Genomic DNA, 27,500 nt, shown 5'->3' with positions numbered 1-27,500 from the left:
GCCCGATGTGTAGGCACACACTGCATACTCACACACACACACACACACTTCAGACATATTTAAGGTCATGAGTGCCTGACTAGACAGCAGGTAGGCTGTATTTGAAATATGAATCTGCTGACATGTTTGGTTCTTCGATGCTAAATCCTCACCCTCTATACAACCTTTGCTGCCCTTCGTGTCATGCCAGCGAAGTTCCATGTGTGTTTCTTTGTCTTTCAGAGCAAGGACATTGGGATTCAGATGCACGAGGAGCTGGTCAAAGTGACGAACGAACTATACACTGTAAGTAAAACATAGTCTGTCCTCTCCTGTCTATCTCCATCACTTCACAACTATTTCTCTTTTCCTCCCTTTATCTCTCTCCTTCTTACTCACCCTAACACCTCCCTTTCCCTCTGTACCATTCTCTCTTTCTCAACACCCTCCCCACACAAACACCTTTTTTCTTGCCTTGTCTGTCTCCAGCTGACTGCAGAGTCTGTATTTGCTTCAGAGGGGAGATGAGGAAGATGATGGGTCCTTGAGGGGAAGAGGAGGGCTGGAGGGGGGAGGAGGGCTGGAGGGGGGTAGGAAGGCTAGTGGGGGGAGGAGGGCTGGTGGGGGGTGGAGGGCTGGTGTGGGGAGGAGGGCTGGTGGGGGTAAGAAGGCTGGTGGGGGGAGATTGTTATGGTGGAATGGAACATTGCATTTCTCTCCAAGTGGGTTAGTCTGGCCTGCCAAGCTCCAAATCACTTCCACATTGGAGGGGGGAGGAATGAGAATGGAGGAAGGGAGGGGGAAGAGAGAAGGAAGAGGGGGGAAAAAGAGAGGCGAGGGGGAGGAAAGGGAGGAGAAAAAGGGGTGGGGAAGAAGAAGAAGGGGGAGGAAGGGTTTGGGGGGAGGGGGGCTCTGGTGCCAGTGGCCGAGCCCACGGTCTCAGGAATGTAAACTGAGCAGCGAGGCTGATCGCCGACCCCTCAGGGTTCATGCAGCATATGACAGACACCCAGACGTCTTCTGTGATTGATTGATCTTGCCTGGCTGTCCTGACCCCATTGAATACCTCATACCTTACAAGTTACAGACCCGAGCAATCGCTCTGTGCTCGGTGTAGGATTCCTCTCGTCGTTTCTCCTGGAGTTTGAGAGGCTCGTTTTGACACGTCGGCGATGCCCGCGTGTCTGAAGGAAGGACATGGTGTCTCCATGGTGCGGACGGACAGGTCTGCGTTGGATGGAGGTGTGACCAGCTGGCTGGATGAGCTCCAGACTCCTCCAGCCCTCCCCTGGAGAGAAAAGCTGTGGATGACTTATTCATTGGCTACCCTGAGGGACAACCTATCCCAGGGCAAGGCTGTGCCAGGCCCCCTCACTCCCTGAAAACACCATCTGTCCGCCAGGATGCCACCGAACCCAACAGACCTCGGAACGATGGCGAGGTGGAGATGGGGGCGGTGCGAGGTCACTTCCGGTTCTGACTGAAAGAAAAAGAACTAAGAATCAGGATGAATAACAGATTTGTTTACCCTTCAGCTTCAGTTTTCTTGAGGATATGCAAAAGTCGAACTGAAATCGATTTACACGTAAACAGAGTAGCCAAGTGTCCAGTTTGGTCTTTCAGATATCATTCAGACACCTCCGTGTCCAATCAACGACCACACACACACGCTCTCCCTGCTCCTTCCCCATAACCCTTTCCATGTACCCAAAGCCAGCAGCATGTAAAGCAGCTAGTAGAACCCTTAGATGAGCACTCAGCCTCACAGCCTCCACCCCTCTGACCCTGTATGAGTCCTCAGCCTCACAGCCTCCACCCCTCTGACCCTGTATGAGTCCTCAGCCTCACAGCCTCCACCCCTCTGACTCTGTGAGCCCTCAGCCTCATAGCCTCCACCCCTCTGACCCTGTAAGAGTCCTCAGCCTCACAGCCTCCACCCCTCTGACCCTGTATGAGTCCTCAGCCTCACAGCCTCCACCCCTCTGACTCTGTGAGCCCTCGGCCTCACAGCCTCCACCCCTCTGACCCTGTGTCGTCTCCTCTGCTCACCAGGGACCCTACACATGATGGTTATGAATGAGGGAAGACATTGTTTTAGATTTAGATTGTTTTTCCTTCCCAGCGGCTGGGCCCCAGTGTCCCCATCCCTGTCACCCTGCCTCCCTCATGCTTCCTCTCTCTGTCTCTCTCTCTCTCTCTCTCTCTCTCTCTCTCTCTCTCTCTCTCTCTCTCTCTCTCTCTCTCTCTGTCTCTGTCTCTGTCTCTGTCTCTGTCTCTCTCTGTCTCTCTCTCTCTCTCCACCCCCTCTCTTTAACCCCCCCCCCCCTCACCTTGCTTCAGCTGAGGTGTGCGTTTCAAGGTCACCCCCAGGGAGGTCCTGATCTATCAGGAGGATGCAGAAGAAAGGACATCAGATATTTCTCCTGCTGCTACGGTCGCTGCTCTCTCTCCCGCCCCTCTTCCCCACCAGGCCAGCCATGTGTGTGTTGAAGGGGCCGTCTTAATGGATGGCTCTGGTAATGTTGTCAGTGTGTGGCTGAGTAAAGAGCCTTTTACAGACCCACCGACTGTATCACAATCCATTTGCCCCCTGTGGTGAATTCAGCACCAATGATTTGTCTTTGGGTGGAACTCTCTGATCAGTCATCTGTTGCATTCTGGGAACCAGGATTATATAAAGCAAGGAGGTGTTTGAACAACAAAGTGTTCCCTTACCTTTCACCACACCTCAGTTATTTTGGGTCTGAAAACAAAACGGTGGGCTATCTAGTCCGGTTGAACAATGGAGCTGGATTCCCTCCTGCTTGTACTCTGCAAGCTCAGACAGCAAGAATTGAAGACTGCTGGGCCACAGCTATCGTTAAAACGTTGTTTAAACAATCTACGACCTCGGAGACAGGTATTGATTCAAGAGAATGAGCCCTCTGGCTTAAAGTACACAGAATAAATCCAAAATGGGCAATGGGATTGGAGACCTGCTATCTCTTCAGTTGATCACCCTGCTATTTACTCAGCCCAGCCTTTTATTTATTTTTTGCACAACGCTGAGCTGTTAAAGTAAAAGTCCCCTCCTTCCCTTTTGCACAGTGCCGCGCTGTCAAAATAAAAGTCCCCCCCCCCAACCCCCTGCCTTTTTTGCACAGTGCCACGCTGTCAAAGTAAAAGTACCCCCACTGCATTATCATTCAGCTGGGTGATTTTTTACAATCACCCCGCGGCACTGGAAGCCGTGTGTCTAATCAGGCTGCCATGCTGGAGAGTGTAGTCACAAATTAGGAATATTAATCAGTTGAACTTTCTCAACCCTGGGTTGCAGATTAAAGGTCTTTAGTGAGTTCTTTAATGAGAACAGTGGAAACAAACTCAATTTAACCCGAGAGGGGATCTCTTGACGAACGAGTCTCTCTCCAGCCCTGTCAGGTCAGTTGTTTTTAAGGGGATGGACCTGGCTGCTTCATGACAGGCAGACCAACTCTCCTGAATCACATCCTTACATGCTTGTAGCTTCTTTCTAATTCTAAAACTGGTTGTTCCCATCCTTGATTGTGATTGGCTATATCGCATTCCATGCCGTTGTAAAACCCAGCATAACCTCACAGGTTGTCCTCATAACATTCTTTAACATTCCATATTACTGCGCATCGAATATTTCAAATTGAAAAAGACGGCAACGGTGTCCATCTGGCTGTTGCGTGGCAACGATTTATGTAGGAACTATACTTTGTAGTAGCGGAAGAATGACGGTTTATTATTAAACTATTTTGTTTCTAATTGTTTTTATTGATTAAACCATATCAAATATTTGTAATAACAGTTTTAGAAAAGCAATAAGCCCCGCGAGTCCGTGGTTTACGCTGATTTTAGAAGCGTCGTGCCTAACAACTCCCCTTACCTGTTCTAAAATCAGCGTAAACCACGGCCTCTTGGGGCTTATTGCTTAAATCTCTACTTCTGAGGGGAAGCCCAAATCCATTGTTTCCAGTTGAGAAACAGCTATGAAGAGGATTTTATTTGGGCTCCAAGATGCTGATTCTTAAACAGAGAGACGGAACTACAATCACACTAAGCTATTGTTAGCTTAGAAGATTGTTAGCTATTGTTAGCTAGAGAAAGACATAGAAATATTTGTGACAGAACGGCTAAGTAGACCAGAGTGAATGCACATGTGTACCAACACACACGCACACACACACACACCTCCCTCAAGGTAGAACCAGCTCCACCTCCGTTCTCCTGCAAATTAGTTTCTGTCTTTAGCTGGAGGGTCATGTAGAGTCATTCTAACGTGTTAAGTTGCCTGGAAACCATAATTTGTTTCTTAAATGGGTTGACAGCCCTTGGGAGGAACAAAGTAATACTGCAGTCTTCTTTTCCTTCACATCTAACAAGAGTCACTGGCTTTCAAATACTCTCTCCCTGCCTCCCCTGCCTGCTCCCTGAACTAATGTTTGTTTTCCCACATTGTTCTTCCTTCGAAGCCTGTGCCTTACATCGATTCACTCTGAGTTTTTCTGGGTTTCAGAGTTAAAAGGGAGAGAGACAGGGAGGCGTGTTGATTGTACATACAGCTCTGGAGGGAGGATGTAAAGAAACAAGTAAACACAACTATCCCTCAGTTCTGGGCCCCAGCAGAAATATCCCTCCTTCCCCCCCAGAAGCTGACTGCAGTCAGTATGCCGAGGGACGATGTTAGGGATGGTCAGTGTCCATTAAGGGCTCAGAGTTCTCAAAGATTAAAAGGAACCACGTTGTTTTAATGCCGGACGAAGCTAGCAGCAACTCCAGGAAGGAAACAAACAAAAACTGTCGTTAACGTGGCCCCTCCGTCCGTCCGACATCCTGAGGCGTTTTCCAGGAGGCTTCTCACCCTCGAGTCCTGGCCAGCGCTGACGTCTGGGAGCTGTGTTTACGAGCTGTGTTTTCAGAGTGGGGCGGACGTGGCTTGAGCCATAGATGGCAGGAGAGCTACCCAGCGCACCGCTAACCTCCGTTAGCAAGAGCAACTCACACAGGGAACCTGGGATACATTAAGCAGGACGCTGGGTAATTGAGTTCTGTCTGGACACCAGGTTGGTAATAAACACTGTTGGATATTGTTGATAGGACTACAAATACCAGCGTTTTGTACCTTTTCTCAATGGTGAATACGGAGAAACAACATCACGCAGTGTTGTCACTCCTTCACACACAAAAGACTTGAATCGAACAAGCATCAAGTGAAAAACAGCTGCCGGCAGAGTGTGTGTGTGTGTGTGTGTGTGTGTACGCACACCAAGTGTGTGTGGCACAGATGAGCCAGACAAAACACAGCCCTGGTCCCTGTTATTCAATCAGGCTTCCATTAAAAACCTCATCTGACTGGCATCTGCCTTGTATGGGGAGAGGAGCACTGCAGAAACAACCTTCTACTGTGTGTGTGTGTGTGTCTACACACTAGGGTTTCAGCCCAAAAAAGAGCAAATAACACCTTCCATATGTCAGCGGTATGCCAGGGAGCAGAGCAACATCCCAGCTCATCACTGTCGTGTAGGGGGGAGAGAAAGAGAGTGAGGGCAGGGGGGAGAGAGATAGTGAGGGCAGGGGGGAGAGAGAGAGTGAGGGCAGGGGGGAGAGAGAGAGTGAGGGCAGGGGGGAGAGAGAGAGTGAGGGCAGGGGGGAGAGAGAGATAGTGAGGGCAGAGGGAGATAGTGAGGGCAGGGGGGAGAGAGAGAGTGAGGGCAGGGGGGAGAGAGAGAGTGAGGGCAGGGGGGAGAGAGAGATAGTGAGGGCAGAGGGAGAGAGATAGTGAGGGCAGGGGGGAGAGAGAGATAGTGAGGGCAGAGGGAGAGAGAGAGTTAGGGCAGAGGGAGAGAGAGAGATAGTGAGGGCAGGGGGGAGAGAGATAGTGAGGGCAAGGAGGATTGTGCATATTCATGTCTTGACTGGGGTCCTGATGAGAATACTGATATGGTCCTTTTGTTGGCTGGGCCTTAACCACAGCACACACACGCACACACGCACACACGCACGTGCAAAAGACACGCGCAAAAGACCCTATGAAGACACCATGCATATTTCCTCAAAGCGACCAAGGCTGAGTGATCCTTTCATAAGAACGATTTTTTTGATGACTGACTGACTTTGAACTGCTCTTTGAAATGAGGCGTGTCAAACAACATTAGCTCCACACGCCGCTTTGCACGTTTTCAGCATCAAAGTGTATTTTCTGCCCATGTATCACCCTCACCCTCGATGCTGTCCCGTCTCCTGTCTCCCCCAGGTGATGAAGACCTACCACATGTACCACACAGAGAGCCTGAGCGCAGAGAACAAGCTGAAGGACGCGGAGAAGCAGGAAGAGAAGCAGTTCAGCAAGTCAGGTGACCTCAACGTCAACCTGCTGCGTCACGACGAGCGCCCGCAGAGACGCAGCTCCGTCAGGAAGATCGAGAAGATGAAGGAGAAGGTGGGTCCTGGTTAGAGATGATGGAGAAGGTCCTGGTTAGAGATGATGGGGAAGGTCCTGGTTAGAGATGATGGAGAAGGTCCTGGTTAGAGATGATGGAGAAGGTCCTGGTTAGAGATGGAGAAGGTCCTGGTTAGAGATGGAGAAGGTCCTGGTTAGAGATGATGGAGAAGGTCCTGGTTAGAGATGATGGAGAAGGTCCTGGTTAGAGATGGAGAAGGTCCTGGTTAGAGATGATGGAGAAGGTCCTGGTTAGAGATGATGGAGAAGGTCCTGGTTAGAGATGATGGAGAAGGTCCTGGTTAGAGATGATGGAGAAGGTCCTGGTTAGAGATGGAGAAGGTCCTGGTTAGAGATGATGGAGAAGGTCCTGGTTAGAGATGATGGAGAAGGTCCTGGTTAGAGATGATGGAGAAGGTCCTGGTTAGAGATGATGGAGAAGGTCCTGGTTAGAGATGATGGAGAAGGTCGTGGTTAGAGATGATGGAGAAGGTCCTGGTTAGAGATGATGGGGAAGGTCCTGGTTAGAGATGATGGAGAAGGTCCTGGTTAGAGATGATGGAGAAGGTCCTGGTTAGAGATGATGGAGAAGGTCCTGGTTAGAGATGGAGAAGGTCCTGGTTAGAGATGATGGAGAAGGTCCTGGTTAGAGATGATGGAGAAGGTCCTGGTTAGAGATGATGGAGAAGGTCCTGGTTAGAGATGATGGAGAAGGTCCTGGTTAGAGATGATGGGGAAGGTCCTGGTTAGAGATGATGGAGAAGGTCCTGGTTAGAGATGATGGAGAAGGTCGTGGTTAGAGATTGTACTTCTTCAAAAGGTTCACACACACATACACTTTCCAGCACTCGCAAAGACTTGTACACACATTGCCACTATCCCCCCCCCCCCCACCCCCCCACGCCCCTCTCTACACGCGTGTGTGCCTGTGAGACACATACACACTCCCATGCACAAAGGCGCATACAGAACATTTTATACACACAAACACTATTTTCACACTATTTGCAGAGATTCACACACACACACTTTCCCTCTGAGGGTGCTTGTTCTCTGTCGTAAGCTGTGAGACTGGAGAAGGTGTGGTGAACCTTTAGATAGCGGCCGAAGGGCTAGGCGGTTCTGTCAGGTCACAGGAGAGGAGGCCGCTGGTCTGGTTGTCTAAGCCCAGTCAGACAGAGGGGAGCTGGGGAGAGAGAGAGCACAGGGAGGCCTGGGGCTGCCTGGGGCCATGGAACACAGCCAGACACTCTCAGACAGAGAGCCTGTTCCAGGTCAGTGATCCAGCTCTAAAGAACGTCAGCCTCCTCCAGTCTCAGTTTAGCAAAGATTGTAATTCATGCTAATTCCCTTTTCTCTCTCTCTCTGTTTTTCTCTGGGTGTTACACACACAATCATGCATGTTGGTGTACACTCTCACACATAAAGCACAAAGCTCCGGAGCTAGGCTTCTGAATTTTACCATAATGCATGCCTGACAAACATGCAGATTTCATTCTGGATCTTCATCTGGAGTCAGTTCATGCACATGAAAGCAGCGTTCTGTGTTCAGTACAGGAACAGGAAACCGAGATTCTGATTGGTCAGACTCACTGCTCTTCACTGTCGTCAGACTGCTGTTATCACAGAGGCTGGCACAACATACACTCTCTCTCTCTCTCTCTCTCTCTCTCTCTCTCTCTCTCTCTCTCTCTCTCTCTCTCTCTCTCTCTCTCTCTCTCTCTCTCTCTCTCTCTCTGTCTGTCTGTCTGTCTGTCTGTCTGACACACACACACACACCTACCTACCTACCTCCTTTATTCCTTTCTTCTTTTATTCTCCCGTTCTGCCGTGTAACCTGATTGGAGCTCCCAGAAGCCTGTGTGGCTCAGAATCCTCCACCTGCAGACAGCATAAAGAGTAATCCCTTCTTGCGCCTCACATCTGTAGTACTGCTAGGATGAGCATAATACAGTGCCTGTGGGATTGGAAATGCGAAATAAAGCACCCGGTGGAGAGTATTGGTCGACAATTTAGCTCTTCTTTCCCACTGCTGTCATCCTCTGAAACACTACAACAAACAGCCACAAAAAGGGTTTTGCCGTTTTTAGATATTTGATGCAGCGCTAGCTATAGCCTACTTGTTTGCTCGGCAAAAAGAACCTAATCAAAATCTAAAATGTTATCATGTTCAGTTTTGGAGCTTGTTGTTTTCCCTCATGCTGATACCGGTCTGTTTTGTAACATACGATGTGAATCATTATGTGGACAGCTGATCTCTTCTTCTCTGCGATGACAGCCTTAATCAGACCCAGCTGGGTGCCACAGCTTGTCCAGCTCACTATGGCAACAGGGACCGCTCTTCGTGTCTGAAAGGCCTGATAGATCGTAGCCAGAACTGAACCGTGCTCAAGTCTGTTTTTTGGGCCAAGGATGATAATAATTGTCTGATGCGTTTCTGTGTTTGTGCGAGCATGTGTTTGTGTATGAGTTGTGTCTGAAGAACACTTGATTCACACCAGACTGAATACAGCCGGTAACTGCATCGAGATTAGCTTGAAGCAGGACTGACAGCTATTCTGTCGGTTTTCTGACAATATCCTCACCTCAAAATTAATTGTATTCAAAAAGGCTGACTGTGATAAATATTATGTGAAACTAGCCTACCTATTGCTCAATTTATGTCTATTTACGATCTCTCCATCTTTCTTCCCATCCTTTCAGAGACAAGCCAAGTACTCGGAAAACAAGCTGAAATGTACAAAAGCCCGAAACGACTATTTGTTGAACCTTGCCGCAACCAACGCTGTCGTTGCGAAATACTACATCCACGACGTCTCGGATATGATCGATGTAAGTACTGCGAGCAAGGCTTTCAAATGAACTATGAGTAAGCCAACTGGGGGGAGAAGACAATCTGAAGACCATTTCTTATCCATATCTTTTAAGTTTTTGTACGTTATGAAATCTTGTTTTGAAACACCCATGTTGTGGGTCCCTCCCAAACAAAAAAACGAAACAAGTACGCTGTCCCTATAAAGTCAAGACGCGTGCCAGATGCCCTCAGATACCCTCATCATGAACACTGACTGAGTGTAGACTGTAATCCTGAGTGTGTGTTTGTGTCTCTCAGCGTTAGTGTAACGTGTTCCCCTGTCAGCATGTGAGCATCTGTCTCTCACTCAGTGTTGCTCCATTGCAAGCTGCTCCCTCCAAGCGTTTACATCCACTCTGGTTCATCTTCACCTCCGTCACAGCAGCCGTGCACGCAGTTGCTAGTGTTGTTTGACGACAGAAAGATATCTCTGCCAGATATGGAGGATACAGTCACGAGGATACGGTTATTAGCTTGCGAGCTATCTAGCCAGTGAGTTTCTAATTTCCTGTGGAGGGCTGGTGTGAGGGGATGCGAGGACAGCTTCATCCTGCTGTGTGAAAGGAGCTCAGGGAGATGACCACCCCTGGGTGTGTCACACACACACACGGGCCCGCTCAGAGGAAAACACACTGCAATGTTCAAACACGACCCAGTACTCTAATAACAATAATACATTTTATTTTCCAAAGCGCCTTTCTCGGCACTCAAGGACTCTGGTCTCTCTCTCTCTCTCTCTCTCTCTCTCTCTCTCTCACACACACAGCTCTCTCCCTTTCTCTCTTCATCCCTCTCTTTCTGCCGTGTTATATATTGCCATTTCCACAGGTCAGGAAGTGTGGAGGAAACGGGTAGAAAAATGACAAGGAAATGACCCTTCCTCCCTGAACAGGATAGTGACTGGCCTTACCCCATAGGGTGTGCCACAACAGAAACCATTATACTCCAATTTCACCTTGACTGATCTGCTTTTCTACTGAAAATACAATGTTAGGGTAGCAACATTGAAAAGTTTCATTTCATTGGAAAAACATTTCAAAAGGAGAGCGCGCCACTCTCTTGATGGCATGTCAGAGGGTCATTACTGTAGGCTAGGTGGATTCCCAGTCCAGCACCATTCATAGCGCTAGTTTAGCCTAGCCTAGCCTAGCTTAGCCCCAGCCCACCCAAAAGGAAGGCCTGATTACCTCCGGTTAGCAGTGTCCGGTTTGCTTTCAAAACCACGAACGGCTGCAAGAATGAAACCTAACTCCACCCTCTGGGCTCAGAATGTGTATGTGTAGGCACAAGTGTGGCTGGCGTGGTTAGCTAGGAGGTTAGCATGGTTAGCCAGGAGGTACCCGGCCCAGGGTACCAGCCCAGGGTACCATGTCATCAGTCCTACAGCCTGCAGACCTGGCTGTTTGTATGGCTGGTTGGTTGTATGGCTTGTCATTGTGGTAGGCCCTATGCTCCTCTCCTCAGGGCTAGACCACCCTGAGGTTGGGCATTACTCAAACACACGAACATCTTTGCTGAAGTCCTTCCTCAGTATTTAAGGGACCATTGAACATCAAGAGTTGCTAATTTTATGGGGTCAGATGGCTGAGCTGTTAGGGAATTGGGCTACCAATCAGAAGGTTGCCATTTCGATTCCTGGCTGTGCCAAATGACGTTGCGTCCCTGGGCAAGGCACTTTACCCTACTTGCCTCGGGGAAATGTCCCTGTACTTACTGTAAGTCGCTCTGGATAAGAGTGTCTTTTAAATGTAAATATATTTAGAGAAAGAGAGATGGGACAAAAATGGGACAACAAATTGGAAAAATTGGATTGCTTGCCTGGTAGGAATGAGATATTTCCTTCAGAGTGTACTTAGCGCAGCAACTCTGATGGTTGTTTATTCAGTGCTTGCGCCCAACACAACACACTCAACCACCATCGTCTTTGAAGTTTGGAAGGAGATTATGGAGGGCTGGCCCATGTTCAGGGGGCCCACGGTCAGAGATTCTGATTGGTTGCCGTGTTTAGGAAGCCTACAGACAGACGCTCTGATTAGTGGATGTGTCCCCCTGTGTTTGGGTCACATTGGTAGGTCTGGATTTTTGTCTGGCAACCGGAAAGGGACCGTGTCATCCTAAATCCGGTTGTCTGAACTGCAGAGAAAGGGATTGGGAGAAGGACCGTCTGTGTGGTCACTAGCTGAAGGAGAGGATAGGGAGACAGTTTAGTCTCATTGTCGTTATATATATTTTATATTTTAAATTGTTTTATTCTTAGATTGTTTAGTTCTTAGAATTTAGTTAAACTTTTGTAATTTCACTTAATTTAAGATTCGTATATGTTTATTGTTTGCACATCCCTGCCGCAGTAAATTCCGTGTTTGTATAACATACATGGCGAATAAACCGGATTCTGATGCACGAAATTCAAACGGATGGCAGGAAGTGAAAATCAGAGTTTAGGCCATGACAAGAGCCAAGCAACCTTTTTGTTAGTGGTTGCTACCAAGGTGCTCCTCAATGTCTGTACGCAGCTGATCCTCTCGATGTTAGCGTTTTACGGTTGTGTACTTGAGCTACGTTTTAGCAGTAAGGCTACACCTTGCAAAATACTTTGTATTAGTAGAGTTAGCTTTGCTAACGTTATGTTAAAACGTAAAAAACTATTGCTTTAGCTTTACAAAGTACGGACACGATGCGAAACGTATGCGTTGAATTTATGATGTCGCTTCACTTCCTGTCTTGCGTTTTGCATTTCGCGCCACAGAAGTGCAGTGATGTGACGTTTTGTGCAAACAAGCTATTCAGTTTCCCTGCTAAAGATCAGTTGTTTTTGTTTCAAGTCTGGTGAAATAAGGGTTGAATGAATATTAGAATCCATTGGAGTCCTAAACAGAATATACATTTTATTTTAGTGAGTGTTTTAGTGACTGTATAATATTTTGAAGAGGTGCTCTTCAAGATATGTCACTTGCCCTATCTTTCTCAGGTGATACACTGGCCCTTTTGAAAGAGACAGCAGAACAATTAGCAATGAAGACAACTAGGTAGCTTAGCGTACATCCTCAGTGTTAGAGCTTTGAGTGATTCACTGAACTGTCAGTACAGTAGCCTCCAGCTCCTTAACCCCCCCCCCCCCCCCCTCTCTCTCTCTCTCTCTCTCTCTCTCTCTCTCTCTCTCTCTCTCTCTCTCTCTCTCTCTCTCTCTGTCTCTCTCTGTCTCTCTGTCTCTCACTCACTCACTGGCCTTCCCCGTCTAATCTAATGAGGTTTATGCAGCTCTGTGGATAAGATAATTAGACCTATGTGTCCTACTGTGCTACCTAGTGTGTCTAATTCTGTGCTACGTTGTAGCTATTTTGGAATGCTAACCTGGAGCAGCGCAGGCTAATTTGATATTTAGTTCATGTTTGAGGTCGGGTCAACATGATAAAGCGAAACGAGGAGAATGGTGTAATTGTGTCATGTGAATGTTAAAGAGTTGTTATCGCTATTGACGGCTACATAATGAGAGCAACGAGACACTCGATATGTGAATCTTTTTCCAACCAATCAAAACCTTTTTTAGACACGGTGAAAGGAGAGGAGAGATCAAATACTGATTAAAACTAAAGTAACGAGCCTGGCTTGAAAATGTACTTCAATACAGTACTTTGTTTCATCCCATCTCTGGATAGATAGGATACACATTCTCTGATATCCTCATTCTATCTACCAAAAGCTTCTGAAGCTAGAGAGAGGCAGGTGGCTGAGCGGGTAGAGCATCGGGCTAGTAATCTGAAGGTTGCCAGTTCGATTCCCGGCCGGTGCACATGACGTTGTGTCCTTGGGCAAGGTACTTCACCCTACTTCTTCGGGGAGAATGTCCCTGTACTTACTGTAAGTCGCTCTGGATAAAAGCGTCTGCTAAATGTAAATGTAGCTAGCTTCTTCAGTCTTTTCATTGAAAAAGTTTTCCCTCGAAATCCGGCTTTGTTCAAAATGCTCAAGTTCCAAGCAGACGATTTCATACCAAACTGTTTTCTAATGACCTAACTTTTCCCGTTTTCCCGACCGGCTCCACAGTGCTGTGACCTGGGCTACCACTCCAGCCTGGCGCGCACGTTCCGCACGTACCTGTCCGCAGAGTATAACCTGGAGACGTCTCGTCACGAGGGCCTGGACGTCATCGAGAACGCCGTGGACAACCTGGACTCGCGTAGCGACAAGCACAAGATCATGGACATGCACAATCAGGTGTTCTGCCCCCCGATGCGCTTCGAGTACCTTCCACACATGGGGGACGAGGTGAGACAGGAGGCCGGCCTCTGATGCTCCTTTTTTGTCTTGGAACACGTATAGTTACAAGTGTCAGTGCTGTTATGGCCAAAATATCGCACCTCATGAAATGCCTCTTGTACAATGACTTTGTCAGTGTTCCGTCATGTTTTTGTCAGAAGCCCACAGTGTGTGACTGACGTGTGACCCATAATGCTTTGCGGCCCTGCAGGTGTGCCAGGTGAGTGCCCAGCAGCCGGTTCAGACAGAGCTGCTGATGAGATACCACCAGCTGCAGTCTCGCCTCACCACACTCAAGATCGAGAATGAGGAGGTGAGGAGGTGCTGGGGAAGGGGGGAGGGGGGACGGGGTGAAAAGGAGGAGATGTCTGTCTGCCTTTCTGTCTCTTGTCTGTCTGCCTTTCTGTCTGCCTGTCTGTCTCTGGTCAGTCTGTCTGTCTGTCTCTCTCTGGTCAGTCTGTGTGGTTGTCTGTCTTACTGCCTGCCTGTCTGTCTTACTGCTGCTTCGCTCGTCTGTCTGTCAGTGGGTCTGTCTCCGCCACTGGGAGGGCCCCTCCCTCCCTCCCCCCCCCCCCCCCCCCCCCCCCCCCCCCCCCCCCCCCCCCCTCCCCCCCCCCGGTGGGAGAGCTTCTTATGCCATCTGCTCCAGTCCCAGTTTCACTAGCAGCCCCAATGCCCTGGTTCCCGGGTGCTGTGTGAATGTTTAGCATGTTCTAATGGGACATTTTCCTGCAAGGAGAACGAGCGAGTGTAATTGGTGATGATGGGATGCTACTCAGTGGTGATGTGTGTGTGTGTGTGTGTGTGTGTGTGGTCGTAGAAGCACCAGTAAACAGACACTCCAGGCTATACAGGTGCTGATGGATGTGTGTTAATAGCCCTGCCTGTCTAGCTAACTACATACCCCAATGTGTGTCTCCTCCATATCTTCCTGAGTGTCTCACAAACGGAGGCTAACGGATGAGTGCTGCCCGTCCAGAAATGACCTTCATCCATCTCAGCATGCTACAAAACGACCACCGCGCCAGATTTACATAGTCTGCCCAGACTCAGTCCATTTTCAGCAGTTCGTCTGACGAATGGTTGACCTGAGGGTCGCTCTGTAATGAACCCTGTAGCTCCTCCAGGGGACTAAAGGCTGCCACGCACCACTCAAAGTACGATCAAAGAGTGTTCATTGTAGAGGGTCGATTTGTCTTTGAAATGGATAATGTCAACAATCACTCATGTGCCTCTGCCGTCTGCACAGCTGTGTACGCTCCACCTTTAGGACCTGACGGCTAAAAGGAAGAGAGGTGGTACCTGGGGCCAATGGTATATGGAATCATTTCACACACTTAGCGTGTTTTATTATTGAACTGACCCTGTCCTACCCTGTCCTACCCTGTCCTACCCTGCCCTACCCCGTCCTACCCTGTCCTACCCTGCCCTACCCTGTCCTACCCCGTCCTACCCTTTCCTACCCTGTCCTGCCCGTCCTACCCTGCCCTACCCCATCCTACCCTGTCCTACCCTGCCCTACCCCGTCCTACCCTGCCCTACCCTGTCCTACCCCGTCCTACCCCGTCCTACCCTGCCCTACCCTGTCCTACCCTGCCCTACCCCGTCCTACCCTGTCCTACCCTGCCCTACCCTGTCCTACCCCATCCTACCCTGTCCTACCCTGCCCTACCCTGTCCTACCCTGTCCTACCCTGCCCTACCCTGCCCTACCCTGCCCTACCCTGTCCTACCCTGTCCTACCCTGTCCTACCCCATCCTACCCTGCCCTACCCTGCCCTACCCTGCCCTACCCTGTCCTACCCTGCCCTACCCCGTGTCCCCCAGGTGAGGAAGACCCTGGATGCCAGCATGCAGACGCTGCAGGACATGCTGACTGTGGAGGACTTTGACGTGTCGGATGCCTTCCAGCACAGCCGCTCCACTGAGTCCATCAGGTCGGTGGCGTCCGAAGCGTACATGAGCAAGATGAACGTGGCGAAGAGGAGAGCCAACCAACAGGAGACGGAGGTCTTCTACTTCACCGTGAGTTGGTTTCGTTTTTTTTAGGAAAACAAATCATTGACTGTATAAATATGTTAAAGATATAGATGTAGACCTGTCAGTGTTTTCTTTGGAAAATCGAATGCACATTTGACTAAAGGAAATGTTTGGCATTTGTGCGTCTGAAATATGTTGTATGAGTTGAATTTAAAACAACCTTTTTTGCTCAAGTTCACAAATACCTTTTAGCATAAATCTGAAGAGAATCTAATAGACTAGAATCAAATAGAGAATTAAGGTGTCAGCTAATCCACCGAACGCGTATGACAAGTCTCCATGCTTTGGAAATCACCTGAAAATTGAATTATCCATGGCGCAGATTGAATTTGGGGTGTTTGGAGGGCGACGCAATCTGTTCTCCAGTGCTGTCGTCACATCACATTACTGCTGGCTGCTCAGTGACAGCTTCATCTTCTTCTGGTTTCTGCAGAAATTCAAGGAGTTCCTGAATGGCAGCAATCTGATCATCAAGCTGCAGGCCAAGCATGACCTTTTGAAGCAGACACTCGGAGAAGGTGAGGGCCTTTCTCTTCCCCCCCCCCCCCCCCCTCTCTCTCTCTCTCTCTCTCTCTCTCTCTCTTTCTGTCTCTCTCTCTCTCTCTTTCTCTTCCCGTCTCTCTCTCTGTCTCTCTCTGTTCTCCTCATACTCTCTGTCCCTCACTCTCTCTGTGTGAGTCATGGCAGGCGCCAAGGATTAGCATGTCTTCCTGTAATTAAGACCCAGGGAAACCTGGGATTTGTAGGCCTGTTAACTGGCTGCCCTGATCCCTGATTGATCTCTTATGGATACGGGGGGTTAAGGGAAGGTAACCATTAACCAGAGTTAATAATCAATGGGAATTCCATCAATAGCTTACATTACACCAAGTCACACCAACCCTGGGGGGGGACCTGGAGGAGACTGATCGGTTGCCCTGGCAGCAGCACAGGATGCCCCTCCCACCCTCATGTGCCCTGCCCCACCCCCGCCCCCAGGGGGCCCTTTCCTTTTCAGCCGGGAGCATTTCATGCCCCCCCCTCCCCCCGCCACGCCCATCTCAACCATCTCTGCAGCTGCTGCAGCACCTCATCAAGGAGGACATCAGGAGCACAGCTGAGGCCACACACACACTCCCCCATTGCCCCTTCATGCAGACATGCACATGTGTGTGTTATCTCCGTGTGTAAATGTGTGTGTGTGCGTGTGTGTAAATGTGTGTGTGTGCGTGTGTGCTTGGCACAGGGCTGCTGTGTATGAACAGGCCATATGGAGTCTGCAGGTACCACCCATGTTTAATTATTCAAATGGTCAATCAGAGCTGTGTCTCAGGCTGTGCCTCAAGCCTAGTGTGTGTGCGTGCACAGGAACATGTGTGTGTGTAGGAGGGAGGTTGTGTGTGTGTGTGTGTGCGCTGCTAGATTGACTATGGAGAATACCACATGGTGCCCAGTTCATTGAGCTGTTCAGATGAATAAAACACCCAGTCAACATGGATGGAGCCTGAATACCAACCCACTCCAGCTCTGTACGAGCCCCACAAGACTCCTTTCTGGCTCCTCTGTTCTTTACACATGCTCCGTCTGGATGTTGATGATGATGTCTGGTGTCCCTGACACACAGAGGACGCTCAGTGTTGCCTTCCCTTACATCCAAAGGATGGTTCGAGCCTACAGTGTTTGTTGGATTGTTTGAGAGATGTTAAACATTGGATGTCAGCCAACCTCCTTCAGTTAAACAAAGCAAACAAAGTCTTCATCTTTGGCCCTTTGGCTTCTTCAGACGTTCTCCTCCTTCCTCCTCCTCCCTCCTCCTTGCTGTCAGAAATGCTTGATATATTAATATTTCTGACACCTGCTCCTCCTCCTTCTTCCCTCCTCCCTGCTCCTCCTCTTTACTCCTCCCTGCTCCTCCTCCCTACTCCTCCCTGCTCCTCCTCCCTACTCCTCCCTCCTCCTCCCTGCTCCTCCTCCCTTCTCCTCCTCCCTCCTCCTCCCTGCTCTCCTCCCTACTCCTCCCTGCTCCTCCTCCCTACTCCTCCCTGCTCCTCCTCCCGGCTCCTCCTCCCTACTCCTCCTCCCTACTCCTCCCTGCTCCTCCTCCCTACTCCTCCCTGCTCCTCCTCCCTCCTAATCCCTCCTCCCTGCTCCTCCCCCCTACTCCTCCCTCCTCCTCCCTGTTCCTCCTCCCTGCTCCTCCCTACTCCTCCCTCCTCCTCCCTACTCCTCCCTCCCTCGCTCGTCCTCCCTACTCCTCCCTCCTCCTCCCTGCTCCTCCTCCCTACTCCTCCCTACTCCTCCCTGCTCCTCCCTCCTCCTCCCTTCTCCTCCCTACTCCTCCCTGCTCCTCCTCCCTCCTCCTCCCTGCTCCTCCTCCAGGAGGATAATGATGCTAATGTCATGACAGTAAATCTGGGGCTTCTCACTGTTCATAAGTAGGTCCGTTTATGTTCCGTCCATCAACAGTGAGATCTCTTCACAGACGTCTCCCTGCTCTCAGAACCACCATCTCCATCTCCCTCACCCTGGTCTGCACTCTCAGAACCACCTTCTCCATCTCCCTGACCCTGGTCTGAACTCTCAGAACCACCTTCTCCATCTCCCTCACCCTGGTCTGCACTCTCAGAACCATCTTCTCCATCTCCCTGACCCTGGTCTGCACTCTCAGAACCACCTTCTCCATCTCCCTCACCCTGGTCTGCACTCTCAGAACCACCTTCTCCATCTCCCTCACCCTGGTCTGCACTCTCAGAACCACCTTCTCCATCTCCCTGACCCTGGTCTGCACTCTCAGAACCACCTTCTCCATCTCCCTCACCCTGGTCTGCACTCTCAGAACCACCTTCTCCATCTCCCTGACCCTGGTCTGCACTCTCAGAACCACCTTCTCCATCTCCCTCACCCTGGTCTGCACTCTCAGAACCACCTTCTCCATCTACCTCACCCTGGTCTGCACTCTCAGAACCACCTTCTCCATCTCCCTCACCCTGGTCTGCACTCTCAGAACCACCTTCTCCATCTCCCTGACCCTGGTCTGCACTCTCAGAACCACCTTCTCCATCTCCCTGACCCTGGTCTGCACTCTCAGAACCACCTTCTCCATCTCCCTCACCCTGGTCTGCACTCTCAGAACCACCTTCTCCATCTCCCTCACCCTGGTCTGCACTCTCAGAACCACCTTCTCCATCTCCCTGACCCTGGTCTGCACTCTCAGAACCACCTTCTCCATCTCCCTCACCCTGGTCTGCACTCTCAGAACCACCTTCTCCATCTCCCTGACCCTGGTCTGCACTCTCAGAACCACCTTCTCCATCTCCCTCACCCTGGTCTGCACTCTCAGAACCACCTTCTCCATCTCCCTGACCCTGGTCTGCACTCTCAGAACCACCTTCTCCATCTCCCTGACCCTGGTCTGCACTCTCAGAACCACCTTCTCCATCTCCCTCACCCTGGTCTGCACCCTGGTCTGCACTCTCCCTTCTCCACCCTGGTCTGCACTCTCAGAACCACCTTCTCCATCTCCCTCACCCTGGTCTGCACTCTCAGAACCACCTTCTCCATCTCCCTCACCCTGGTCTGCACTCTCAGAACCACCTTCTCCATCTCCCTGACCCTGGTCTGCACTCTCAGAACCACCTTCTCCATCTCCCTCACCCTGGTCTGCACTCTCAGAACCACCTTCTCCATTTCCCTCACCCTGGTCTGCACTCTCAGAACCACCTTCTCCATCTCCCTCACCCTGGTCTGCACTCTCAGAACCACCTTCTCCATCTCCCTGACCCTGGTCTGCACTCTCAGAACCACCTTCTCCATCTCCCTGACCCTGGTCTGCACTCTCAGAACCACCTTCTCCATCTCCCTCACCCTGGTCTGCACTCTCAGAACCACCTTCTCCATCTCCCTCACCCTGGTCTGCACTCTCAGAACCACCTTCTCCATCTCCCTGACCCTGGTCTGCACTCTCAGAACCACCTTCTCCATCTCCCTCACCCTGGTCTGCACTCTCAGAACCACATTCTCCATCTCCCTGACCCTGGTCTGCACTCTCAGAACCACCTTCTCCATCTCCCTCACCCTGGTCTGCACTCTCAGAACCACCTTCTCCATCTCCCTGACCCTGGTCTGCACTCTCAGAACCACCTTCTCCATCTCCCTCACCCTGGTCTGCACTCTCAGAACCACCTTCTCCATCTCCCTCACCCTGGTCTGCACTCTCAGAACCACCTTCTCCATCTCCCTCACCCTGGTCTGCACTCTCAGAACCACCTTCTCCATCTCCCTGACCCTGGTCTGCACTCTCAGAACCACCTTCTCCATCTCCCTGACCCTGGTCTGCACTCTCAGAACCACTTTCTCCATCTCCCTCACCCTGGTCTGCACTCTCAGAACCACCTTCTCCATCTCCCTCACCCTGGTCTGCACTCTCAGAACCACCTTCTCCATCTCCCTCACCCTGGTCTGCACTCTCAGAACCACCTTCTCCATCTCCCTGACCCAGGTCTGCACTCTCAGAACCACCTTCTCCATCTCCCTGACCCTGGTCTGCACTCTCAGAACCACCTTCTCCATCTCCCTGACCCTGGTCTGCACTCTCAGAACCACCTTCTCCATCTCCCTGACCCTGGTCTGCACTCTCAGAACCACCTTCTCCATCTCCCTGACCCTGGTCTGCACTCTCAGAACCACCTTCTCCATCTCCCTGACCCTGGTCTGCACTCTCAGAACCACCTTCTCCATCTCCCTGACCCTGGTCTGCACTCTCAGAACCACCTTCTCCATCTCCCTGACCCTGGTCTGCACTCTCAGAACCACCTTCTCCATCTCCCTGACCCTGGTCTGCACTCTCAGAACCACCTTCTCCATCTCCCTGACCCTGGTCTGCACTCTCAGAACCACCTTCTCCATCTCCCTGGGTCTGCACTCTCAGAACCACCTTCTCCATCTCCCTGACCCTGGTCTGCACTCTCAGAACCACCTTCTCCATCTCCCTGACCCTGGTCTGCACTCTCAGAACCACCTTCTCCATCTCCCTGACCCTGGTCTGCACTCTCAGAACCACCTTCTCCATCTCCCTCACCCTGGTCTGCACTCTCAGAACCACCATCACCATCCCACATCTTTTCCATCTGTATGCTTCTGGATGGTGTGCACATGGCCAGAAGTGGTGTGTGTGTGTGTATGTGTGTGTGTCCCCTGTGTGGGGACAAAGGGCTCAGTGAACCAGCACACATGTGAGATGACCCTCTGGCATCCCCTCCCCCATCTCATTTCCACCCCCCTCCCCCTTTTTGATTGGCTTCCCCCCCCGCACCCCCAGGGTCCAATCACAGTCTGTGTCAGCGACCCATCCATGGCTTTGTCCCAAACCTTGTGTCTGGGGCCAAATATATTCATCTTTCCCTCAATAGCCAGGCATGACTCCTTTCCTTGGTGCCTTCGTCCAGCCTAGACAGGAAAGCTGGACTTGCTGGTCTTAGCAGTGTGTTCAGGCCTTCATAATCATTCTCTCTTTCCATGTGTTTTTTTTGTCTTCCAGGAGAAAGAGCTGAATGTGGCACTACGAGGTAAGAGTCTGGCGGCATCAACAGCTGCTCACGTCTGAACTAGCATGAAGGACATGACAAAGATCTGAGGGAAAATCTATGAAGATTTGTTCCATGAGCACAATGATTCAACTTGACTGGAAAGCGTTGGTCCACAGCTTGCCTCGCAGTGGACCATTTCATTTTCACTGTTTATTGAAATTGAGGACAAACCTCTGATGACTCCTGAGACGGACAAGCAACACATCTTGACATAATATTCATAGAGCAAAGTTATCTTATCCTACAAGTCAGCAAGAACAGGCGTGCGTGTGTGTGTGTGTTTGTTAAATTAAGGTACTGGGAAAGGTTCCAGGGCCGCACTGCAGATGGAACCGGCCTGCTGTGTGGGTGTGTGTGTGGGTGGGTGTCTGTGTGTGTGTGTGTGTGGGTGGGTGTGTGTGTGTGTGGGTGGGTGTGTGTGTGGCCAGACAAACAGGAAACCTGAATACTGTCCCAAGAGCTCTACCAGCCTCTGAGGGCATTAGACCATCTGTGTAACACACACACACACACATCTCACTCTGTGTGTCTAAGGGTGTGTGTATGTGGAGTTTTCTGCATTTGGGGAAATAAAAATGAGGGGTAGAATAACAGTAATAACAATCAAATAATAATGATTAAGAAAACGTCATAATAGTATTTTAATAGGTAAACTTATGACTTGAATTAACTAAGACTTGAATATCTCATGGGAATTCTTACTGGCTGTACCACACACAGGCTAGCTGTTCCCAGTAACTCACAGCTAGCCTGCATGCTAGCATGTGGGTAGGCTAGCATTAGACCTGCTGCTGTAATGTTTTCATCTCACTCCAGGAGTCATTCTCCCTTTGAGTGTTTACACAGCATCAGAGATCTGGTTTCATGTGAGGCCCTGGTTCTGGTTCTGGTTCTAATCCTGCTCCCTAGGCCCCTGAACTGGACTTAAGGTTTCATGACCCAGGCTTAAATAACACTCCCGACATTATAAACAGGTAGTTTAGTTTTCTTCATCATTTTAAGGTGTAGATCTCTCCCCCCCCCCCCCACACCCTGGCCCCTTGTCTGTCAGAGAGAGAGGAGGGGCGGGGGGGTGTCTGTCAGAGAGAGAGGAGGGGTGGGGTGTGTCTGGCTGAGAGAGAGAGGAGGGGTGGGGTGTGTCTGGCAGAGAGAGAGAGGAGGGGTGGGGTGTGTCAAATGTGTGGAACGAACGACTGGTGCCGTCGAGAGCCCCAGTGTTCGCTCATAACATATCTTGTGTTCAACCCACCTTGCTCTGCTGTTTCAGATGGTTGTGTTTTTGTCCCCTCCCCCGTCGCCTCCCCAGACCCCCCACCCTCCCCCCTAAGCCACAGAAACTGCGGAAGCCTAGGCCTCGCTCCGTCTATAACTATAAGCTGTTTAACGGCGACATGGAGAACTTCATCAAGGTAGCTGTATGTGTGAACGAGAGGGGGCGGAGGGAAACCTTCAGCCTGTTCTCCTCGCCGTCTCCCTCAGCTAACCGCTCTCTTCCTCTCAGCCTGTAACCTGTACGCCAGACCTTCCTCTCCTCCTCCGCCTCTCTCCCTGGCTCTGAGGAGACTTGAGTTACTCTGGGGGCTGTCAGCAAACACTCCCACCTCTCACCACCCGGAATATTTAGCTGCATTTTTATGATTAAAATCAGAGACTTAGAGAAGGACAACATGGTCCCTGACTTTCTCTACAATCACCAGGCCCAGACCAGTCCCTCACCCTCACCCCTGGCCCCCTCACTCTCTGCCCCTCCAAGGCTCCAGGGGGCGCTTCGCTCTGTCCGTTCGTCTGTCTGCGCTTCTCCTAACTGTGTGTGCTTCTCTGCCTCCCTTCCTTCATTCCTTCCTTCCTCCCTCCTGGCCGCGCTGCTTTCTATCCCAGGGGAAGGAGGAATGCCCGCACCCGCAACCAGGTACATTGGGGTGGAGTCGGACGTGGGGTTGGAGTGGGGTAAAGGGTAGGGCGGAGGTTGGTTTGGGTTTGGGGCGGAGGGTTGGTTGGGTGTGGGGTACCAGGCACAGTGCCCACTGACCCGTTGCACTGCTAACACAATCTAACTCCACGCCTATTTCTGCTTCTCTCTCTCCCGCCATCACACACACACACACAGACGCACAGCGTGTGTACTAACGAGCTGCATTAGCATGCCGCCGCCTCCGCTCTTCCTTCACGACTGTTTGCTCTCTCGTAACTTGGGGGGGGTTTGGTGGAGGGGGGGCTGCGAATAATAATAGGCTTCTATCTTTCACTTTTAATGGCGGGGCCGCTAGATGTTTATGAACCTATCAACAGGAGTCCTTCAGCGCCCAACAGCTCCAAGGCCCAGAATGCCCCAAGCTCCCCCCGGCACCGCTGAGTGATACCGTGTTGTGGAATATAAACAACCGTTTATTTCCTAAGTGTTGTAAGAGACGATACAATAAAAATGATTTGGAAAGGGTATTTTAAACAATGTCAGCGTTACAGCTCTTTGTTTTCTTCTCGGTTTCATCACGCTAATAGCTTTCGAATGGGTTTCCTGTTATGAGTTGGTTAGACGTCTTGTTGCAGTTCCTCATTGTGGGTCTCTTCAGTGACAGACTGGAGCCGCTGTTTGGTCCTTACTGCTGTGTGTGTTCTTCCAGGACTCAGGTCAAGCCATCCCTCTGGTTGTGGAGAGCTGCGTCCGCTACATCAACCTGTACGGTGAGTCGACCGCTGGAACCTCCAGACCGCTGGAACCTCCCTGGAGGGTTTGTAGCGTGAAAACAAGGTTCAAAGGTCGTTCAGTGTGAACACAGGAAGTGGGGTGAACCCTTCACCCTCTGTCAGGTCTGGGGTCGTCTGTTCACACACACACACCACCGTGACGTTGAGAAACCCTCCTTCTCTTCAACCTCCTCCTCTTCATCATCCTCCTCTTCTCCATTCTCCTCTACCTCCTCTTCATCCTTCTCCTTCCTCTCCTCTTCATGCTGCTCTTCCTCCTCTTCATCCTTCTCCACCTCCTCTTCCTCCACCTCCCTACGGGTCTCCCCACCAGCCCCGACTGTCTCATGCTTAATGAAAACCCCCTGAGAACTGATTAGGGTCTGTAAACTGGAACCACATGGTGCTGGGGAGCAGGCAGACTGAGGGGCCCCCTCCAAGAGAAGTACGGAAACACCAAACTCCCCTTTAAGACTGGGAAACACCAAACTCCCCTTTAAGACTAGGAAACACCAAACTCCCCTTTAAGACTAGGAAACACCAAACTCCCATTTAAGACTAGGAAACACCAAACTCACCTTTAAGACCAGGAAACACCAAACTCCCCTTGAAGACCAGGTCCCATTTCCTGTGTCTGTGTTTCTGCAGCTGTCTTTCATGTAGCGGGTGGGCTGGTGTTATGGTGGAAAGGGAGGTGATGGTGGTCTGTCGAGTGCTAGCGAGCTAGTTTCTCTTTTTCTCTCTGTGTCACTCTCTTCTCTCTCCCTCTCTTCTCTCTCAATTTTCTCCCTCTCTCCTACCTGTCTCCCTCTCCTCTCTCCTTCTCCTCTCTTTCTCCCCTCTCCCTCTCCCTCTCCCTCTCTCCTCTCTCCCCTCTCCTCTATCCCCCTCCCTCTGAGCCGGCTCATGTTTCTGTGTTTTCAGGGTTGCAGCAGCAGGGTATATTCCGTGTTCCTGGTTCTCAGGTGGAGGTCAACGATATTAAAAACTCATTTGAGAGAGGTGAGTTTCTCAGCCTAGGCCTGGCTTTCTCTAAAGGGGGAAAAACAGTTTTGAAACTTGATTTCTTTCAGCCTAATGCAGTCGGCATAGCCCATTACTCTTTCTCTCCCTCAGACAGATTCAAGTATATTCAGTCATCATAGAAATAGAATGTGTATGTGTATTTCCTGTAGTCGTACAGCGTGAGTTGTGTATTTCCTGTAGTCGTACGGTGTGAGTTGTGTATTTCCTGTAGTCGTACAGCGTGAGTTGTGTATTTCCTGTAGTCGTACGTACGGTGTGAGTTGTGTATTTCCTGTTGTCGTACGGTGTGAGTTGTGTATTTCCTGTTGTCGTACGGTGTGAGTTGTGTATTTCCTGTAGTCGTACGGTGTGAGTTGTGTATTTCCTGTAGTCGTACAGCGTGAGTACTAAGTCCTCTCCCCCAGGTGAAGACCCTCTGATCGACGAGCAGAATGAGCATGACATCAACTCAGTGGCTGGGGTTCTCAAGCTGTACTTCAGAGGTCTGGAGAACCCAATCTTCCCCAAGGAGCGCTTCCTGGACCTTATGGCCACCATCAGTGAGTGGGGGGGGGGTGTGGGGGGGACAGTGTTGGGGCCATTGTAGAGGGTAGAAGTATCAATAGATTAATGGATTTGTGGCAGAGTTTTCGATGAGGAGGAAAGGAGGGACACAGGATACCAGGGAAGAAGAAAATAATATCCCCCTCTCCCTCTCTTTTTCTTTCTTTCTCCCCCCCCTTTCCCCCCCCTCCCTCCCTCCCTCCCTCCCCCCCTCTCTCCCTCCCCTCCTCTCCCCCCCTCTCCCAGAGCTGGAGTCTGGAGCAGACAGAGCACACCATGTCCAGCAGATCGTGGTCACTCTCCCTCGCAGTGTCATCATCGTCATGAGATACCTGTTCTCCTTCCTCAACCAGTGAGTCAGAGACACACGACCACACACAACCACACGCCACCACCACGACCACACACTTCTGCCCCACGCAGCCAACACTACCACACACACTCTACACAGCAAACACCAAACACTACCACACAACGTACACTGTACCATCAACACACTGTCCATCATGACTGAGGAAGCAAAAAGCATTCTTCTGTTGAGGCAGCAGGGAGAAAACAAAGAATGAGAAATGAGAAAAACCAAGCTGCTGGTAAACTCCTGGTGGAGTCAGGGTGGAGTCAGGGTGGAGTCTGGGTGGAGTCAGGGTGGAGTCAGGGTGGAGTCAGGGTGGAGTCAGGGTTGAGTCAGGGTGGAGTCAGGGTGGAGTCAGGGTGGAGTCAGGATGGAGTCAGGGTGGAGTCAGGGTGGAGTCATGGTGGAGTCAGGGTGGAGTCAGGGTGGAGTCAGGGTGGAGTCAGGGTGGAGTCAGGATGGAGTCAGGGTGGAGTCAGGGTGGAGTCATGGTGGAGTCAGGGTGGAGTCAGGGTAGAGTCATGGTAGAGTCAGGATGGAGTCAGGGTGGAGTCATGGTGGAGTCAGGGTGGAGTCATGGTAGAGTCAGGATGGAGTCATGGTGGAGTCATGGTGGAGTCATGGTGGAGTCAGGGTGCAGTCAGGGTGGAGTCAGGGTGCAGTCAGGGTAGAGTCAGGGTGGAGTCAGGATGGAGTCAGGGTGGAGTCAGGGTGGAGTCAGGGTGGAGTCATGGTGGAGTCAGGGTGGAGTCAGGATGGAGTCAGGGTGGAGTCAGGGTGGAGTCAGGGTGGAGTCATGGTGGAGTCAGGGTGGAGTCAGGATGGAGTCAGGATGGAGTCAGGGTGGAGTCAGGGTGGAGTCAGGGTGGAGTCAGGATGGAGTCATGGTGGAGTCAGGGTGGAGTCAGGATGGAGTCAAGATGGAGTCAGGGTGGAGTCAGGGTGCAGTCAGGGTGCAGTCAGGGTGGAGTCAGGGTGGAGTCAGGGTGCAGTCAGGGTGGAGTCAGGGTGGAGTCATGGTGGAGTCATGGTGGAGTCAGGGTGGAGTCATGGTGGAGTCATGGTGGAGTCAGGGCGGAGTCAGGATGGAGTCAGGGCGGAGTCAGGGTGGAGTCAGGATGGAGTCATGGTGGAGTCATGGTGGAGTCAGGGTGGAGTCAGGATGGAGTCATGGTGTAGTCATGGTGGAGTCAGGGTGGAGTCAGGGTGGAGTCAGGATGGAGTCAGGATGGAGTCAGGGTGGAGTCAGGGTGGAGTCAGGATGGAGTCATGGTGGAGTCATGGTGGAGTCATGGTGGAGTCAGGGTGGAGTCAGGGTGGAGTCAGGATGGAGTCATGGTGGAGTCAGGGTGGAGTCAGGGTGGAGTCAGGGTGGAGTCAGGATGGAGTCATGGTGGAGTCAGGGTGGAGTCAGGGTGGAGTCATGGTGGAGTCAGGGTGGAGTCAGGGTGGAGTCAGGGTGGAGTCAGGGTGGAGTCAGGATGGAGTCAGGATGGAGTCATGGTGGAGTCAGGGTGGAGTCAGGATGGAGTCAGGATGGAGTCAGGGTGGAGTCAGGGTGCAGTCAGGGTGCAGTCAGGGTGGAGTCAGGGTGGAGTCAGGGTGCAGTCAGGGTGGAGTCAGGGTGGAGTCATGGTGGAGTCAGGGTGGAGTCATGGTGGAGTCAGGGTGGAGTCATGGCGGAGTCAGGATGGAGTCAGGGCGGAGTCAGGATGGAGTCAGGGCGGAGTCAGGGTGGAGTCAGGATGGAGTCATG

The 27,500-nt window shown here is 51.1% G+C and overlaps 1 protein-coding gene across 1 annotated transcript in view; it reads left to right on the top strand.

Annotated features, from left to right (window-relative positions):
- The window catches only part of srgap3 (SLIT-ROBO Rho GTPase activating protein 3), a 63,613-nt gene that overhangs the window by 31,413 nt on the left and 4,700 nt on the right, over positions 1–27,500 (top strand). Inside the window, exons 4-16 of the mRNA XM_047026496.1 lie at positions 223–285; positions 6,239–6,424; positions 9,128–9,256; positions 13,323–13,544; positions 13,747–13,848; positions 15,362–15,559; positions 16,008–16,092; positions 21,090–21,117; positions 22,445–22,547; positions 23,760–23,820; positions 24,748–24,825; positions 25,254–25,388; positions 25,639–25,744. Of these exons, the coding sequence (XP_046882452.1) occupies positions 223–285; positions 6,239–6,424; positions 9,128–9,256; positions 13,323–13,544; positions 13,747–13,848; positions 15,362–15,559; positions 16,008–16,092; positions 21,090–21,117; positions 22,445–22,547; positions 23,760–23,820; positions 24,748–24,825; positions 25,254–25,388; positions 25,639–25,744 (1,496 nt within the window). The remainder of the gene's footprint in view (positions 1–222; positions 286–6,238; positions 6,425–9,127; positions 9,257–13,322; positions 13,545–13,746; positions 13,849–15,361; positions 15,560–16,007; positions 16,093–21,089; positions 21,118–22,444; positions 22,548–23,759; positions 23,821–24,747; positions 24,826–25,253; positions 25,389–25,638; positions 25,745–27,500) is intronic.

This window comes from Hypomesus transpacificus, chromosome 9, assembly GCF_021917145.1.
Source record: "Hypomesus transpacificus isolate Combined female chromosome 9, fHypTra1, whole genome shotgun sequence".
NCBI classification, from domain to species: domain Eukaryota; kingdom Metazoa; phylum Chordata; class Actinopteri; order Osmeriformes; family Osmeridae; genus Hypomesus; species Hypomesus transpacificus.
Note: the sequence above shows the minus strand (reverse complement) of the source record. Positions and strands in the feature narration are given on the sequence as shown.